The sequence below is a fragment of the Stomoxys calcitrans genome, chromosome 4 (genome assembly GCF_963082655.1).
Source record: "Stomoxys calcitrans chromosome 4, idStoCalc2.1, whole genome shotgun sequence".
Classification (NCBI taxonomy): domain Eukaryota; kingdom Metazoa; phylum Arthropoda; class Insecta; order Diptera; family Muscidae; genus Stomoxys; species Stomoxys calcitrans.
Window position 1 is genome coordinate 69,814,205 of NC_081555.1, and position 18,289 is coordinate 69,832,493.

At 38.8% G+C, this 18,289-nt stretch overlaps 1 protein-coding gene across 3 annotated transcripts in view; it reads left to right on the forward strand.

Annotated features, from left to right (window-relative positions):
* The window catches only part of LOC131996633 (uncharacterized), a 529,958-nt gene that overhangs the window by 267,647 nt on the left and 244,022 nt on the right, over positions 1–18,289 (forward strand). For 2 of the 3 annotated variants that reach the window (XR_009397902.1, XR_009397901.1), the window contains one exon: positions 6,870–6,959. Coding sequence is in view for 1 of the 3 variants with exons in the window: in XM_059366170.1 (XP_059222153.1) it covers positions 6,870–7,029 (160 nt within the window). In the remaining 2 variants the exon portion in view is untranslated. Of the gene's footprint in view, positions 1–6,869; positions 7,030–18,289 lie in introns of those variants that run through there. The other variant, XM_059366170.1, reaches the window with a different exon arrangement.

Below are 18,289 nucleotides of genomic sequence, written 5' to 3' on the forward strand. Positions count from 1 at the left end.
GGTTAGGCTCTTCCACGTCCTTCTTCAATTTTGTCCAGATCGGTCCAGATTTGAATATAGCTGCCATATAGACCGATCCGCCGATTTAGGGTCTAAGGCCCATAAAAGCCACATTTATGGTCCGATTTCGCTGAAATTTGGGCAGTGAGTTGTCTTAGCCCCTTTGACATGTTTCTTTAATTTGGTCCAGATCGGTTCAGATTTGGATATAGCTGCCATATAGACCGATCCTCCGGTTTAAAGTCTTAGGCCCACAAAAGCCACATTTATTATCCGATTTTGATAAAATTCGGGGAAGTGAATTGTGTAAGGCCCATCGACATCCTTCGTTAATTTGGCTCAGATCGGTCCAGATTTGGATATAGCTGCCATATAGATCGATCCTCCGATTTATGGTGTAAGGCCCATAATAGACACATTCATTATCCGATTTTGCTGAAATTTGGGACAGTGAGATGTGTTAGGCCCTTTGACATATTTCTTCAATTTGGCCAAGATCGGTTCAAATTTGGATATAGCTGTCATATAGACCGATTTCTTGATTTATGGTTTTGGGCCCATAAAATGCTCATTTATTGCCCGATGTCTCCGAAATTTGGAACAGTGAGTTAAGTTAAGCCCCTTGAAATACTTCTGCAATATCGCACAGATCGGTCCAGATTTGGATATAGCTGCCATATAGACCAATATCTAGGTTTTAGGTTTTGGGGCCATAAAAGACGCATTTATTGTCCGATGTCGCTGAAATTTGAGACAGCGAGTTTGGTTAGGCTCTTCGACGTCATTCTTTAATTTTGCCCAGATCGGTCCAGATTTGAATATAGCTGCCATATAGACCGATCTCTGGATTTAAGGTTTAGGGCCAATAAAAGAGGCATTTATTGTCCGATTTCGCCGAAATTTGGGACTGTGAGTTGTCTTAGGCCCTTTGACATGTTTCTTTAATTTGGCTCAGATCAGTCAAGATTTGGATATAGCTGCCATATAGATCGATCCTCCGATTTATGGTGTAAGGCCCATAATAGCCACATTCATTATCCGATTTTGCTGAAATTTGGGACAGTGAGATGTGTTGGGCCCTTTGACATATTTCTTCAATTTGGCCCAGATCGGTTCAAATTTGGATATAGCTGTCATATAGACCGATTTCTTGATTTATGGTTTTGGGCCCATAAAATGCTCATTTATTGCCCGATGTCCCCGAAATTTGGAACAGTAAGTTAAGTTAAGCCCCTTGACATACCTCTGCAATATCGCACAGATCGGTCCAGATTTGAATATAGCTGCCATATAGACCGATCTCTGGATTTAAGGTTTAGGGCCCATAAAAGAGGCATTTATTGTCCGATTTCGCCGAAATTTGGGACAGTGCTTAGTGTTAGGCTCTTCGACATGTATATGCAACTTGGCTCAAATCGGTCCAGATTTGGATATAGCTGCCATGTAGACCGATATCACGATTTAAAGTCTTGGCCCCATAAAAGGCGCATTTATAATCCGATTTCACTGAAATTTGACACAGTGACTTATGTTCGGCTTTTCGACATCCGTGTCGTATATAGTTCAGATCGGTATGAGGTATATGAGTATAAGGTATGAAATTTTTACCGAATTCTGATGAAAGGTGGTTTACATATATACCCGAGGTGGTGGGTATCCAAAGTTCGGCCCGGCCGAACTTAACGCCTTTTTACTTGTTCTTTTTATTTCAGACTTCCTTTTTGTAGAACAAATAAAGAAAATGCATTAGGATTAAAATTAACTGAAAAAAATTTTATGTTTGATTAACTACAAATAGAGCAAAGAATATGGTATTATTAACCCATTAGTCCATAGTGTGCGTTTTATCGTACGTTTTTATACCCTCCACCATAAGATGGGGTGTATACTAATTTCGTCATTCTGTTTGTAACTACTCGAAATATTCGTCTGAGACCCCATAAAGTATATATATTCTTGATCGTCGTGACATTTTATGTCGATCTACCCATGTCCGTCCGTCCGTCCGTCCGTCCGTCTGTCTGTCGAAAGCACGCTAACTTCCGAAGAAGTAAAGCTAGCCGCTTGAAATTTTGCACAAATACTTCTTATTAGTGTAGGTCGGTTGGTATTGTAAATGGGCCATATCGGTCCATGTTTTGATATAGCTGCCATATAAACCGATGTTGGGTCTTGACTTCTTGAACCTCTAGAGTGCGCAATTCTTATCCGATTGGAATGAAATTTTGCACGACGTGTTTTGTTATGACATCCAACAACTGTGCCAAGTATGGTTGAAATCGGTTCATAATCTGATATAGCTGCCATATAAACCGATCTTGGGTCTTGACTTCTTGAGCCTCTAGAGTGCGCAATTCTTATCCGATTTGAATGAATTTTGGCACGACGTGTTTTGTTATGATGTCCAACAACTGTGCCAAGTATGGTTCAAATCGGTTCATAACCTGATATAGCTGCCATATAAACCGATCTTGGGTCTTGACTTCTTGAGCCTCTAGAGTGCGCAATTCTTATCCGATCAGAATGGAATTTCGCACGACGTGTTTTGTTATGATATCCAACAACTGTGCTAAATATGGTTCAAATCGGTCCATAATCTGATATAGCTGCCATATAAACCTATCTTGGGTCTTGAATTCTTCCGCCTCTAGAGTGCGCAATTCTTATCCGATTGGAATGAAATTTTGCACGACGTGTTTTGTTACGATATCCAACAACTCTGCCAAGTATGGTTGAAATCGGTCCATAACCTGATATAGCTGCCATATAAACCGATCTTGGGTCTTGACTTCTTAAGCCTCTAGAGTACGCAATTCTTATCCGATTACAATGAAATTTTGCACGACGTGTTTTGTTATGATATTCAACAACTGTGCCAAGTATGGTCCTAATCGATTGGAATGAAATTTTGCACGACGTGTTTTGTTACGATATCCAACAACTGTGCCAAGTATTGTTGAAATCGGTCCATAACCTGATATAGCTGCCATATAAACCGATCTTGGGTCTTGACTTCTTAAGCCTCTAGAGTGCGCAATTCTTATCCGATTACAATGAAATTTTGCACGACGTGTTTTTTTATGATATCCAACAAGTGTGCCAAAGTAAAAGCGTGCTAAGTTCGGCCGGGCCGAATCTTTTATACCCTCCACAATGGATCGCATTTGTCGAGCTCTTTTCCCGGCATCTCCTCTTAGGCAAAAAGGATATAAGAAAAGATTTGCTCTGCTATTAGAGCCATATCAAGATATGGTCTGGTTTGAACCACAATTAAATTATATGTTGGAGACCTGTGTAAAATGTCAGCCAATTCGAATAAGAATTGCGCTCTTAGGGGCTCAAGAAGTAAAATAGAGATATCGATTTATATGGGAGCTGTATGGGGCTATAGACCGATTCAGACCATAATAAACACGTATGTTGATGGTCATGAGAGGATCCGTCGTACAAATTTTAGGCAAATCGGATAAGAATTGCGCCCTCTAATGACTCAAGAAGTCAAGACCCAAGATCGGTTTATATGGCAGCTATATCAAAATATGGACTGATATGGCCCATTTACAATACCAACCGACCTACACTAATAAGAAGTATTTGTGCAAAATTTCAAGCGGCTAGCTTTACTCCTTCGGAAGTTAGCGTGCTTTCGACAGACAGACGGACGGACGGATGGACGGACGGACGGACATGGGTAGATCGACATAAAATGTCACGACGATCAAGAATATATATACTTTATGGGGTCTCAGACGAATATTTCGAGTAGTTACAAACAGAATGACGAAATTAGTATACACCCCATCCTATGGTGGAGGGTATAAAAACAGTTGGTACATATCACAATTCACAGTTGTTCTATAATGTTTATTACGTTTCAACTTTAAAGTTCTTGTTTGCTAACAAAAATTGAAACCAGTAAGAAAAGGCCAAAGTCGGGCGGTGCCTACTTTATAATACCCTACACCTACCCTATAAGTACAAATTGGGAGCTATATCTTTTTTGAACCAATTTTGATGCACCTCGGCGAACGTTTTCAGATGGGTTATTTCATAACCCGTATCAAATTTCTAGGAAAGCAAATGTGTTCAAACTCTAATAACTACGGTTGACAAATGACAACATTAATGCGAATTACCCAAAATCTGATTAATATATATAAGGAAGCTACATCTTAATCTGAACCGATTTTGACCAAACTTCTAAAATATTGTAGTAGGCATTGTGGAAAGCGTAGTGCACAAATTTGGCAAGGTTGGTAGATAAATGCGCTTGCAGTGACTCTAGAATTAAAAACCTCGTGAAATACATATATGGCACCAATATCTAAATCTGAACTGATTTCTATGAAATTCGCCAGTAATATTAAGAGTCATAAGAAACTCCCTCTTGCCAAATTTCGAGAGAATCGGTTAACAAATGAGCAATTTATTTCAATGTTTCTCAAAATCGGGCGAACATATATATGGGAGCTACATCTTAATCTGAACCGATTTTGACCAAACTTTTTAGATATTGTGGTAATCTTCTTGTTGGTTTAACCAGCTTAGACCAATGTGTTTTTATTTCCTGCTTCTATTTCAAAACAACAAAAACACTTTGAAGAGTCTCAACATTTGTGGTGTGTTAAATATATGAAGGAGCGGGCTGCAATGATCGCGATTTCGGCCAAAATGATTCGATTTGCCAAAGGCCTCGTCAAACTGCTATGCCACCAAAAGATTACATGCTTCCACCTACCCACTAATTAATGAGCAGTGCAATGGTAGAAGCATGCTTCTACCATTGCAGCCCGTCCCTTGATACATTTAACACACCACAAATGTTGAGACTCTTTAAAGTGTTTTTGTTGTTCTGTTTTGAAATAGAAGCAAGAAATAAAAAACATTGGTCTAAGCTGGTGAAGCCAACAACAAAATGAAATTTTGTGACCAAACTAAAGAAGCGCAAAAGAATGAATATTGTGGTAATCGTCGAGAAAAGCGCTGAAAAAAATTTTGGCAAGATTGGTCAATAAATGCGATTGTAGTGGCCCTAGAAGCGAGAAATCGGCCGATATATATATATATATATATATATATATATATATATATATATATATATATATATATATAAATATATATATATATATATATATATATATATATATATATATATATATATATATATATATATATATCGGCCGATTTTTCGCTTCTAGAGCCACTACAATCGCATTTATTGACCAATCTTTATATATATATATATATATATATATATATATATATATATATATATATATATATATATATATATATATATATATATATATATATATATATATATATATATATATCTATATATTTATCTAAATCTAATTTTATCTAAATCAAAACCGATTTCTATAAAATTCACCAGTAATGTTCAGAGTTTTGACTATAAATTTCGAGAGAATCGGTTGACAAATGACCATGTTATTGCTTTAATACTGCAAATCGAACGAATATATACATATATGGGGGCTAAATCTAAATCTGAACCGATTTTTTCCAATTTCAATAGGCTTCGTCTATACGCCCAAAAATATGTATGTGCCAAATTTGAAGACGATCGGATGTAAATCCGACCTGTAGTGGCAGCTTTAACTTTAAGGTTTTCAACTTCTCTTTGCACCTTGAACGAATCATCATAATTTTTGGGAGTATGGCGGCCTACATTTATCTGTGCCTCAAATTAATTAAATCACTAAGTGTCCGTTTAAGTCATTATGATTGATCTACTGTTTTGGGTTGAGGTGGTCTGCTAGGTATGTGAGCAGAATAGAAATGTCAAATTCGCAGTGCACAACCTTATACCTTTCATTTGAACCAAATATTGTCATGAATGGTGTATGCAGCCGTTTGGTGGAAGGCGTCTATAGGAGGGTTGTGCGCCACACCCCATCTGCCACTCCACTCAAAAATATCTATCACTTGATCCCTTGAATTTAGCTGGTAAATCACCACCTAGATTCTTGGCCACAAAATTTAATGTCCTTTTCATATCCTTATCGGCTCCCATATGAGTCTCCATTTCCAATTACTTGGGCACCATTTTGTATATCATATTCATAATGTACTCTCGAATTCATTTCCTGATATGTTCGTCGAATATGCCCGTTAAAAGGAGTTTTGCGGTAAGGCGACCCCCTTGGGAACTTGAACTAAATTTTTAATACCAGATTCGTATTCTACTCTCCAATACCTTGGGCTTTTTAAAGCTATCTGCATGGTTGAACGGTAGAAACTAGAAGGCATCTGCCTTCTCCTGTTCCTGCTATATCACAATGGAGGAAAACGTGTGAGTGAGTCTGATGGCAGACTGCCGATTAAACCTAACTTAACCTACATTTAAATGTTCGAATAGTATGAAGCCCCGGTCAGCATTTTGATTTTAGCTGCCACAAAGATACCTCTCCGGATTACTCTTCACGTTATTGGTTACCTAGAAAAACAAAATCATTTTGTATGAAAGCGAGTAGTCTTCTCCAAATAAGTGATAGTCTTCATTCTAATTAAATGTCTGAATTAAATCACCACACATTCCTCTGATGTGACATATTTTTCAAAGTCCCGCTAATAAATTTTCATGTTTCTGCCCAATTAAACCACAAACATTCAACACTTTTGCAGCAGATAGCAACGATAAATTTGGTTCTCTCTTTCAGATTTTGTGAACGAGTGAGATTTTTAAAGAGCCATGAAATTTGTTTTCGCCCCCACTTGAGGATGCCCATAAACATCTATACAGTACATAAGTACAAAATTTCGTGAAAAACCCAAACATTTTCCAGAGGCAACGACATTGCAATAAATTTTCTTAATGCTCTTTTACATTTTCCTTCATTTTGCAGACCAAATTTTGAGGAGCTTAACGTGCAAAAGACCCACTTCAAACTCTACTATCCTGCTCTCAAGACCTCAGAACAATCTCACTCTCGTTTTGGGATATCCATCATTTCCCAGGCAACAGCCCAAGAAGCCCATCAGCAGAGTATTCAAGCAAATTTGTCGGTGAGTACAAAAGAAACGAAAAGATTTATTATTTGCAAAGTTTGCAGAGGAAATGCGGTAAGGCGACCCCCTTGGGGGTGCAACTTTTACCCAATCCCATATCAAAAAAACAAACAAAGTTTAAAGAAACTTGCTTTCTGTGGATTGGTGTAGGCGATGCCACTAAATCACCGAACATTTTATCATAACTTGTGGTTCATTGTGGTTTAATTGAAATCAACACAAAATTCAGATATTATTTATGAAAAATTGGCCCAAAAGGAATATAAATCCTAGTTGCAGAAACGGGTTGGGTACTTAGAAGTTCTTCATATTGTGTCCAAAAGTTGGCAAATGGGATACAATATGAGCGCCAAGAGAGCTTTATATTTAAATAGAATCGAATTATTTAAAGATAATGTGACATTTCCCGAATGGCAAGTAAAACGGCACTTAGTTTGCCGTAACTTTACGAAAGCCACCATGTATGTATATTCCGCAAGCCTTTTTTGGGAAATTCCATTGAAATCCATAAAAGTAACTCCTATGTGAGATTAAACTAGTAAGAAAAGGCAAAGTCGGGCGGTGCCGAGTTTATCATACCCTACACCTACTCTATAAGTAAGTGGGAGCTATATCCTATTCTGAACCAATTTTGATGGACCTCGGCGAGTGTTTTCAGATAGATTATTTAACAACCCGTATCAAATTTCTGCAATATCAAATTTTGTTCAAACAGTAATAACTACGGTTGACAAAAGACAACATTGTTGCTTCATCTTAATTTGAACCGATTTTGACCAAAGTTCTTGGATATTGTTGTAGGCATCGAGAAAAATGTTGAGCACAACAGACAGTCAGACGGACATATCTAAATCGGATCAGAAAGTGATTCTGAGTTGATCGATATAGTTAACAATTGGTCTACCTCTCTTCCTCAGATCTCAGTCCTTGGGTTCTCAATGTAGACCCCCAGGACATTTCTATCCTCCAGCTATGATCCACATGTGTAGCATGATCTTCCAGATGGCAATACCAGAGTTCCTTCAATCCAAGACTGTGCCTTTGGCAGCAGTGTCTCGTACTGGATCTCAACTGCCGTCTCAGGAATTCAATCGGAAACCTCTTCTAATCCAACCGGGTTTCCTATCGTGTCGTTGATTATACCGCGATATTATGACCTGCTCCTGACCTCTAGCATTCTCCCATCACCTTATGTCTCATATCAGCAGTGGCAGTCTTACAATTAAGCTGTATGTCTATGGGTCGGATGTCTAGAATTGTTCTCTGAAACTGTTGTATTATCCTTGCATTGCACTTTTTCCATCGTAGTCCATCAAACTACTAATGCGTAGGTAAGTATTATTCTAATCACGCTCCTTTAGACCCAGTGGACTATCCTCCGATTCAGGCCCCATTTCGAGCCTACGACCTGCCTACATAGTGCCCTGCACCTGTGAGCCTTCTCGGTACACTCCTAAATGTGACACTTCGAATTCTGTTTCCTGTCCAAGATCTCTCTTAAGTATTTTACCTTGTCAGATATCGAAATCATTTTGGTGCGTCAAATTAGCCCACCCTTTCCCGTGAACCGGCATATTTCAGTCTTCTCTGGGTTAACATTAAGACCCCTATATCTAGCCCAGTCGTTTGCCATAAACAGCACCCTTTCGGTCCTTCTTCCTTCCTTACCTCTTGGTCTGCGAAGCAGACGGGTTAAAATCCTTCCTCAGCCAGCATCCGTAATATGTTATTTATGTTGGTCACCCATAGGAGTGGCGATTAAATGCCTCCTATGGCGTGCTCTCTGCAACTTTCTCCCTTATATTTGCGTCAAGGGAACCACAATTTAAACATATACTAGCTGACCCGGGCACGCTCCGCTGCGCCTTCTTTTACTTTATATGGGACAAAAGTTTCCTTGGAATATTTGTTTTCGACAATTAAAGATCTTTTAGTGAAAAACAATGTTACGAAAATAGTATATCTGCTTGACTTACAGTTTAACAATAAAAGTGCCTTTATCTGAATCCCATATGATCTTTATTGGTCTACGAATTCAAGTTTGGATGTAAGGTGTATTCCATTCTTTAAATACTTCAATTCAGCCCGATATTCTCATGATGTCTGATTAAGTGGTGTTTTCGGGGGAGAGGTGGTCCCCCAGATACTTGGACCTGAAAAAATGTCAGCATCGTGCTCTTCTCTCAAATACCATCTATTTAAACCCCGATTGTCATTGGCTTAAGAGGAGTTTACAGGATGAGGCGTCCCCCAAACACATGGCCCCAAAATAGGTTATCAAATTCGTTTTCTAATCTCAAATACCTTTCATTTGCGCCACATTTTGGCATGGTCGAAAAAGTTTTTCCCTTTGGGGAGTGTTTTGGGAAAGGGGTGATGCCCTAAATACATGGTCCTACATTTGGATGTCAAATTCGTATTCTACTCCCACATACCTTTATTTGAGCCCCATATTGTGATGATCAGTAAAAAATTGCTGTTTGTGTGGTATTTTGGGAAAGGGGTAGACCCCCTGAAAATTGGTCCCGAAAATGGGTATCAATTCTTGCTCTACCCCCCAATACCTTTCATTTAAGCCCACCATTATCATGGTCGGTAAATATGCCCATTATCATGGTCGGTAAATATTGCCCGATGTTTTGGGGATTGGGTGGTCCCAAATTCTAAGCCCTGTAAATACATCAGCAACGTGCTCTATTCTCATATATCTATATATCATTTATTTGAACCCCATATTGCCTAGCCCTCAAAATTTGATATCAAATTCGTTTTCTAATCTCATTTAAACTCCTTATTGTTACAGTCAGCAAATATGTCCGGTTTGGGGTATTGGCCCTAAAAATTATGAATATTTAATTCCACTCTCTTTAAGACCCAAATTGTCTTGGTGGGTAAATACGTCCTATTTGGGGGTTGTTATGGTGGTGGGACGTCCGCTAGACAGTTGGCCCCTAATGTTGTTATTAGATGCGTGGTCTACTCCCATATACCTTTAATTTGAGCCCCATATTTCCATAGTCGGCAAACTTGACCGGCTTGGGGGTGTTCTGAGGGATGGGCGGCCACTCAGTGAGTTGGCCTTGAAAATATACATCGGATTCGTGTTCACTCCCAAAGACCTTTCATTTGAGCCCCATATTGCTATGGTCGTAAATTTGGCCCCTTTGGTGGATGTTTTTGGTGAAAGGCGGTCCCCAAACACTTGGTCCCATATTTGGATATCAGATTCGTATTCTGCATTCAAATACCATTAATTTAAGCCCCATATTCCCATGGTCAGTAAATAAGTCCTGTTTGGGGGGAGTTTCGAGAAAGGGGTGGACCCCTGGAAACTTGGTCCCACATTTAATTTCATTTTCATTTGAGTCCCATATTGCCATGGTCGTTAAATATGTCCCATTTAGGTGTGTTTTGAGGGTTAGGGTGGTTCCACGGTTCTCTTGGTGGTTCCAAGTATTCTTGGCCCGACATTTGGATATCAGATACGTTTTCTTATCCTAAATACCTTTAATTTGAGTCCCATATTGTCGTGATTGGTCTAAATATATGTTTGGTAGGTTTTAGGGTGGGGCAGCCCCCCTAGGTACCTCATCCGAAATTTGGATACCAAATTTTTATTTTTAGGGTACTATATGAGAGCATAAATCGCAACACCCATCTCCGAGATCTGGCGTTTCTGAAAATTAGGATAAGGGGGAGGGTCCGCCCCCCCTTCAGATATCAAAAAATGTAGTACCCTATTTTCACCACGGGATCATTATGCACCATCTGTGAACTTTCAATGTGTGTATCTAGACATCGAAGAATTTTTCTATTTTATGCAAAAGCTCGAGCATAGCAGTCTCCACCGACCTTTCCTTGGCATAGGCATGGTGTTTGTATTTGAGCAGTTCGTTGGATGCCCTACTCTATATCATGGTGTCCACAATACGTTCCATGGTTTTGATTAAAAAGGACGGAAGTCTTATAGGTCTGTAGGCCTTTGGTGTCGCATAAATTGTCTTGCCGGGCTTGGATATAAATACCACCCTTGCCTCCTGCCAGGCTTTCGGAGTATATATTAGTCCTATGCGCACTGTGAAAACATTGACCAGGTATGGCGCCAATGAAGTAAAACCCGAAATATTCCATCAGGGCCGACGAAAAAAAAAAAAAACAACATGAAGACTACACTTTGCAAGAATACAGGCTCTGTTTAAAACATAAAATACTTAATGCACGAATCATTACTATACTCACCTAGGTAAGGACTAAGTGGCAGTTTGCTATAAGACCCACTTAGACGTTTCATCCATTGTGATAGCATAGGAACAGTAAAAGGAAGTTGCCTTTTTATTCCTACCGTTCAACCATCCAGATCTCTTGCGAATTTTCTCATCTGCTGAATCAGATAAGTTTTCAAAGAAATGAGAACTTAAACTGGAACTCCTTCCGATTGCCAGTGCGGGACACACACACAGAAAATGTTGTATAGTAGCTTCTTCCTCAACGTCCTCACAGCTTCTGCAATATCGTTACATGCAACCATCAGTCTGTCAGCATCTTTTACGATTAGACAGTGAGCTGTCATGACCTGACCACTGACCTGAACATCTGTTCTAGCCATCGATAATAGAGTGGTAGTCAAGATAAGGCCACATAATTTTGTGAGTATATATAACTTTTATTACCGGAGATATTCATGACAGAACCGATTGGAACTACAATTCTTTATCAAAAAGCGGCTCAGTCAATAATAATCCACACTGCCTACACATCGACGTTGTATCAAGAATAACACAGTGTCCGTAGCAGCCACATAACCGAAGATAAAGTTCCCTTAGCCTCCCTGCTGTAAGTGCAGCAGTTTGTCTAGCCATAATAACCTGAGGCACTAGGTGTAGCATTAAATTCAGTACATCAGATGGTGTCGTCCTCAGTGCGGGTGTGATACACAAGCAAGCCATCCATCGAATCCGGCTGGACTTTTGTAGCTCAGTCCACCAGACTACATCAAAATATAGCATTATTGGTATGACAACAGCAGTATATACCCAGCGCAAAAACACGCCGTTTAAACACCAAACTTTTGCCAATGGCTCTCTTGCTGGTGTATAGGGCAAGATTTGACTTTCTTGCCTTTTTCAAAATGTTGAATTTGAAGTTCAATTTCCTGTAGCCCACTTCGCAGTCGTACGTATAGCTTTCTAAAGTTTATCTCTAAGAGTGCCCTGAAACTTTCCCCTAACCGCAATAGCCACGTCTTCAGCGAACGCGACCACTTTCACACCCTTTTCTTCCAGAGACAATAATATATTTTTAAAGGCTACGTACACCTACTTGAGGTGTTCCTCTGTTGACCCTTCTTTTCAGGTTTACAGATCTCAAGGCAGTCATGGCAATACGATATTGGCTCGGTCTTGTCCGCAAGACCCGAATCAGATATATAGTTTCAGTCACAGACAACATCCTACGGTCTGGTACTACCACCGCATGGGTGTGGCCTTTGGAGTCCATTCAGAGGCAGACCAACAACAGCTTAGAGGATAATGCTGTTTTCACTATCCTTAGTGTCTGTAAAATCCGTTCAAAATAGGTGCCTATGAAGTAATATATCCGCGTGTATAATTGGAAATAGGTCCGTTTCATTTCACGATTCAATAAGGTAAGATATATGGGTAGCATATTTAATCCGTCTCATATCGGGCATAAAGCAATGAAGTGATATATTGTCAACCGTGGAATTCTTCCCTATGTTCTGCGAAAATTTCAAAAACCGCAGTATTGTTTTTATTCCCTACACCACCACTGTGGTACAGGGTGTCATAACTTGGTGAATTTGTTTGCAACGCTAAGAAGGAGAAGAGCTAGACGCATTGATAAGTATACCGATCGGCTTAGAATCACTTCCTGACTCGATTTAGCTATGTCTTTCTGTCTGTCCATGTATCCTTGTGATCGACGTATAGGTCGCATTTGATACCCAAATGTCATGAAATTTTGCATAAGTCTCGTTCTTGATCCAAGAACAAACTATATTGATTTGAAAAAATCGGATCAGTTTTAGATACAGCTCCCATATATATCATTCATCCTATATGGCCTCTAGCCACATTTTTTGTCCGATCTATACGAAATTTTGTAAGATGTTTTATTTTACATCCTAATATGTGTGCAAAATCGGTTCAGATTTAGATATAGCTCCCATATATATCTTTCATTCGATATGGCCTTTCAAGGCTGTAGAACCCACAATTTTGGTGCGATATTCACAAAATTTAGCATTTAGGACCCACTTTTGCCTTTCCTTACTGGTTTGAGTTACATTCTGTTAGTCGAGTCTTTAATACTGTGCAATTTTGAACTAAATTGCGGACTATAAATGCTCAAGAAGTTAGATCAAAGAATTGTTTTATTTTTGGAGAAAAAACAATTATTGTCGTCAATATGTTTGTTTTTTTAATTCAACCAATCGGTAATATCTAATATTTTGGTTATTCAAAAATCAATTGTATTCAGTTTTTTTTTACAAACTTTGACAATATTGATTCCTTGTTGATGCAGGTTTGAGGCTTATGGCCTATATCTTAATTTCGGTCTACACAACTGTCAGTATACCACATCAACAGATATTCATGGGTTTCGCGTGCATGCGGTCAACCGCAACAATAGATTAAGTCAACAATCATGAGAGTGGATTTCAATTTTCAATATTTTGCTCATTTCCCCTGCTACAAACATTCCCGTTGGCCGATGTCAGATGAAGTGGTATGTTATTTACAATGTTCAATTAAAGTGGTACTCTGAAAATGTTGATTGGAAATGTGCTAAAGTTTCCATAACAAGTCCAGTTCAATTTCGAAGGTTTGCCTTGTTGTTCTATTTTGGTAACTATGCAAATTTATACATACGTATATTCATGGGTGCTTTTGACCCATTTTATAACATGCAAATTTCGTTTATCGCATTATCGCTGCCGCCTCGAATTTTCTCTGGCCAAACAGGCGTCCGTTCTGCCAATCAGATATACAATATGACGAGTAACATCCTCCATAACCTCCCCTTGCCAAAATTCATTTCCCATCGGAAAGCCATGATTTCCATTTAGCATAATGGAAGGTTGGTGTCATCTAAAAGCCATTTACAAAAGGGACACTATCCTTGTGAGCCTTGCACACTCGGTGCTACAATGGTAACTCTGTTGCAAGCTCTCAGACACACTTATCGACAATGAGAAGCACCACTACAACTAGAGGAGCACTTTAGTTGATATGCGTATGCGAATGGTGGGTGCTACGTACAGAACCCAATGACATTCTTGTAGCCGCAAGTAACACTCCCGTCTCTCCTCGCCAAATGCTTATCGATGTCCGAGTTTATTTTCTGAATTTAAATTTCATTTGCTCAGTCCCATGTCGTTTACGGCTATTTATGTCAAAAGTGGTTGCCTTTGCAGGTCACATTGCCACATTGTGTCTGAGCACACATATTCGTGTGCTGCTGTGAGCGGCCTTTTCTCAGGTTTACGGGGGAGTTATTGCACATCCCATGTGCAAATGCTAGCCACATGGCCGAACATATATTTTTGCTGCCCTTTTTATACCCACCACCGCAGGATAGGGGGTATATTCGATAAGTCATTTCGTTTGCAACACATCAAAATATCAATTTCCGACCCTACAAGGTATATATACTTTGGATCGTCGTAAAATTCGTCGACGATTTAACGATGTCCCTGTGTCTGTCCATCCGTCTGTTGTAATCACTGTACAGGCTTTAAAAATTTAGATATTGAGCTGAATTTTTGGGATGGGTACGTCTTTTTGACGCACGCTGGTCAAGTTCTTGAACGGACCATATTTGGATATAGCTGCTATATAGACCGATTTTCCGATAAAGGGTCTAATGCCCATCATTTTTCATCCGATTTTGCTGAAATTTTAAACAGCGAGTAGTTTTAGGCCTCACGTCATCTGTCCCAAATATGGTTCAGATCGGACTATATTTAGATATAGCTGCCATATAGACCGATCTGCCGATAAAGGGCCTGAAGCCCATAAAAGCTTTAATTATTACCCAATTTCTCCGAAATTTGAAACAGTGGGTTATTTTAAGCCTGCCGACATCTGACCTAGGTATGGTTCAGATTGGATTATATATAGACTTAGCCGCCATATAGACCGATCTCCCGATAAAGGGTCTGAAGACCATAAAGCGTTATTTTTTTACCAATATCGCTGAAATTTGGAACAGTGAGTAGTTTCAGGTCTCTCAACTTCGAACCCAGATATGGTTCAGATCGGACTATATTTAGATATAGCTGCCATATAGACCGATCTCCCGATAAAGGGTCTGAAGCTCATAAAAGCCCTATTTATAATATTACCCGATTTCGCTAAAATTTGAAACAGTGGGTTATTTTAAGCCTCTCGACATCCGTCCAAATATGGTTTAGATCGGACTATATTTAGATATAGCTGCCATATACACCGATCTTCCGATAAAGTGTCTGAAGCCCATAAAAGCATTAATTTTTATCCAATTTCACTGAAATTTGAAACAGTGAGTAGTTTTAGGCCACCCGCCATCCGACCTAAATATGGTAAAAATAGGACTGTATTTAGATATAGCTGTCATATAGACCGATATGCCGGTTAAGGGTCTGAAGCTCATAAAAGCTTTATTTATTACCCGCCATCCGATCTAAATATGGTAAAAATAGGACTGTATTTAGATATAGCTGTCATATAAACCGATATGCGGGTTAAGGGTCTGAAGCTCATAAAAGCTTTATTTATTACCCGATTTTGTTGAAATTTGAATTACAAAGTTCAACAGTGACTTATAAGGGCACTCAATGCCCGTGCCGAATTTGGGTGCATAAGTTATCAAATTTTCATCGGATTGTGACAAAAGGGGTTTTAATATATATACCCGAGGTGGTGGGTATCCAAAGTTCGGCCCGGCCGAACTTAATGCCTTTTTACTTGTTTGGGAATATTTTTTGCCTGTGTGTGGTAAATAACCAAAGCACTGAGTCCACTCAGTTTCGTAAATATTTGTACTGGACAAGCGATGGAGAGTGGCGATGTGTCAGTTATCGGACACCAGAGTCACTTAAATATGAAGGAGTATGGATTGCAAGTTTGTAATGATAGCAAATACTTTGAATTAACATGAAACCTACTGCTGACATTGCAATCAATAGTCGGCGGGACATATTAAGACGTAAATTAAGCTACTTTGTAAGTTTATTGGGATTTTTTTGGAGCTTAAATTGGCATAGTTGCGGTTTTATTTTAAGAATAAAATATAGGTTTGGAGAAAATTAAAAATTAAATCTTGGAAATCAAAACAGATTAAAAAACCTGTCAAAAAAAAAATTGAAAAACAAAAGCACCAGCAAGTTGTAAAGAACTTTTTCAGATGTAAAGTGCCAAAAGATGCTGAGACAAATTGTGTCATTATATTGTATGTGTCAGGATTATACAGAACTCGTGCTTCAACTATGAACTCCTAACTTGCATTACCAGTATATCCGTCTATTGTAATCATGCTGCCGCCATTAATAATGGAAGAAAACTGACTGAAATAAATATGACAACAAGCTTATTAATCACGAAGATGGGCTATATTCGCCAATACCCTTCGATTGCCCACTTTCGGAAGTATAAATGAAGGCATTCATATAAGACCCTCTTGCACCTGCTTCAGGTATTCTCATAGATCTACCATTCAAACCCAGCCGCAAAAAACCTAATAATATCGATTGCAGACTATTGAGATCAAATTTAGTACATTTTCGTTGTATCGAAAATTGTCATTTTCAAGCCCTTGAGCATTTTCACATATATCGAAGGACATCATGTATCAGATGTACTAGTCGAAATTTTCGTATATGAAAGTGATAGTGGTCCAGGAGAGCGTCTGCCAACCCTCAGACCAGTTCATATGTATCAAATTTTACACAAACAAATTTTTCGAGATTCCATTTATTTAGAAATTCTTTTCATACTGAAGCAATAAAGTAAACTCGCAGGCATTTCGTATTACTTTTAAATTTATAATCGACTCATTGACCATGTATATAATCCTAAAAATGACTTACTTTTTGTGAACGGCTTGTTTAAAGATGTCTGATAATATTTATGCCATCTCTATCACATACATTCGCAGGTAATGCTATAAAATTCTATCTGCTCAACCAGTGCAATATAAAAGTTGCCTATTTCACCCTGAAGACCTTAAATCTTTCACGTATTGATTAATACAATATACAAGGCACAAACTTATTTATTGGCCTACCAGAATTGGGTTCCCTTAACGATCCTATTTCGTTTATCTGTATTTACAAAAGTTTTTTGCGTTTCGTTCTCCATTGGTAAAAGCTGGGCAAATTTATGCTGGTACTGTATCATTTTCAGATTAGACAAACACAGCGAGTACAAGGAAAGTTTTACTTTCTCCTTCTATGCTCCTTCCAGTTAAATTACTTTTTATTATTTTCCTTACGTTACCCCCCGTTTCTGCTGTGCTAATCATGACATCTCAGATATGTGAATAGTTATGAGCCAAACAAGGGAGGCAACCAAACAAGCAGTAGAAAGTTTTCACTTGTTGGCCACGTTCGTTCTTTGCGAATGCTCCCAAGCAACCCCAACCATGGCTAGTACTCCCACGTGCCAGGAACTAATTGGCGTTTATAATTGCCGCCATCATTAGAGGTAACAATCATAATGTTTATGGGAAACTACCGTTTACCTTTGAATTTGTTTGTTCCTCCGCTGTTGCTTTGCTCTTTCGTACCACAAATGATGGCTTGAGGTGAAGAACTTGCAATGCAAACTGGGTCGAATAAGTATTTACTTAAATTTAGTCTTAAGTCAACAGGCGAAACAAAAAGGGATTCGTATTGCTTTGGAGCAGGGTTAGACATAATTGGACAGATTCAATCTTTTGATTAAAATTTTGTGCGGTGGTTTTTGGGGGAATGTGAACCGGGCAGAGATGGGGTCATCTTGAATTTAATTTAAATTTTAGAGGTGAGATGATTTCCTTAAGGAGGCCAAGGAGCGCAGAGCATAGCGTGTCCGCCTATGAGCATTCAATGATATGTGTGAAGTTTGCACGTGTTCCCAAATGGAATTTTGGTAATTTTTTGATTTCTATAAGAAAAAGCCTTAAAACGGAAGCTTGATGCTGAAACTAAGGTAAACAAGTAAAAGCGTGCTAAGTTCGTCCGGGTCGAATCTTATATACCCTCCACCATGGATCGCAT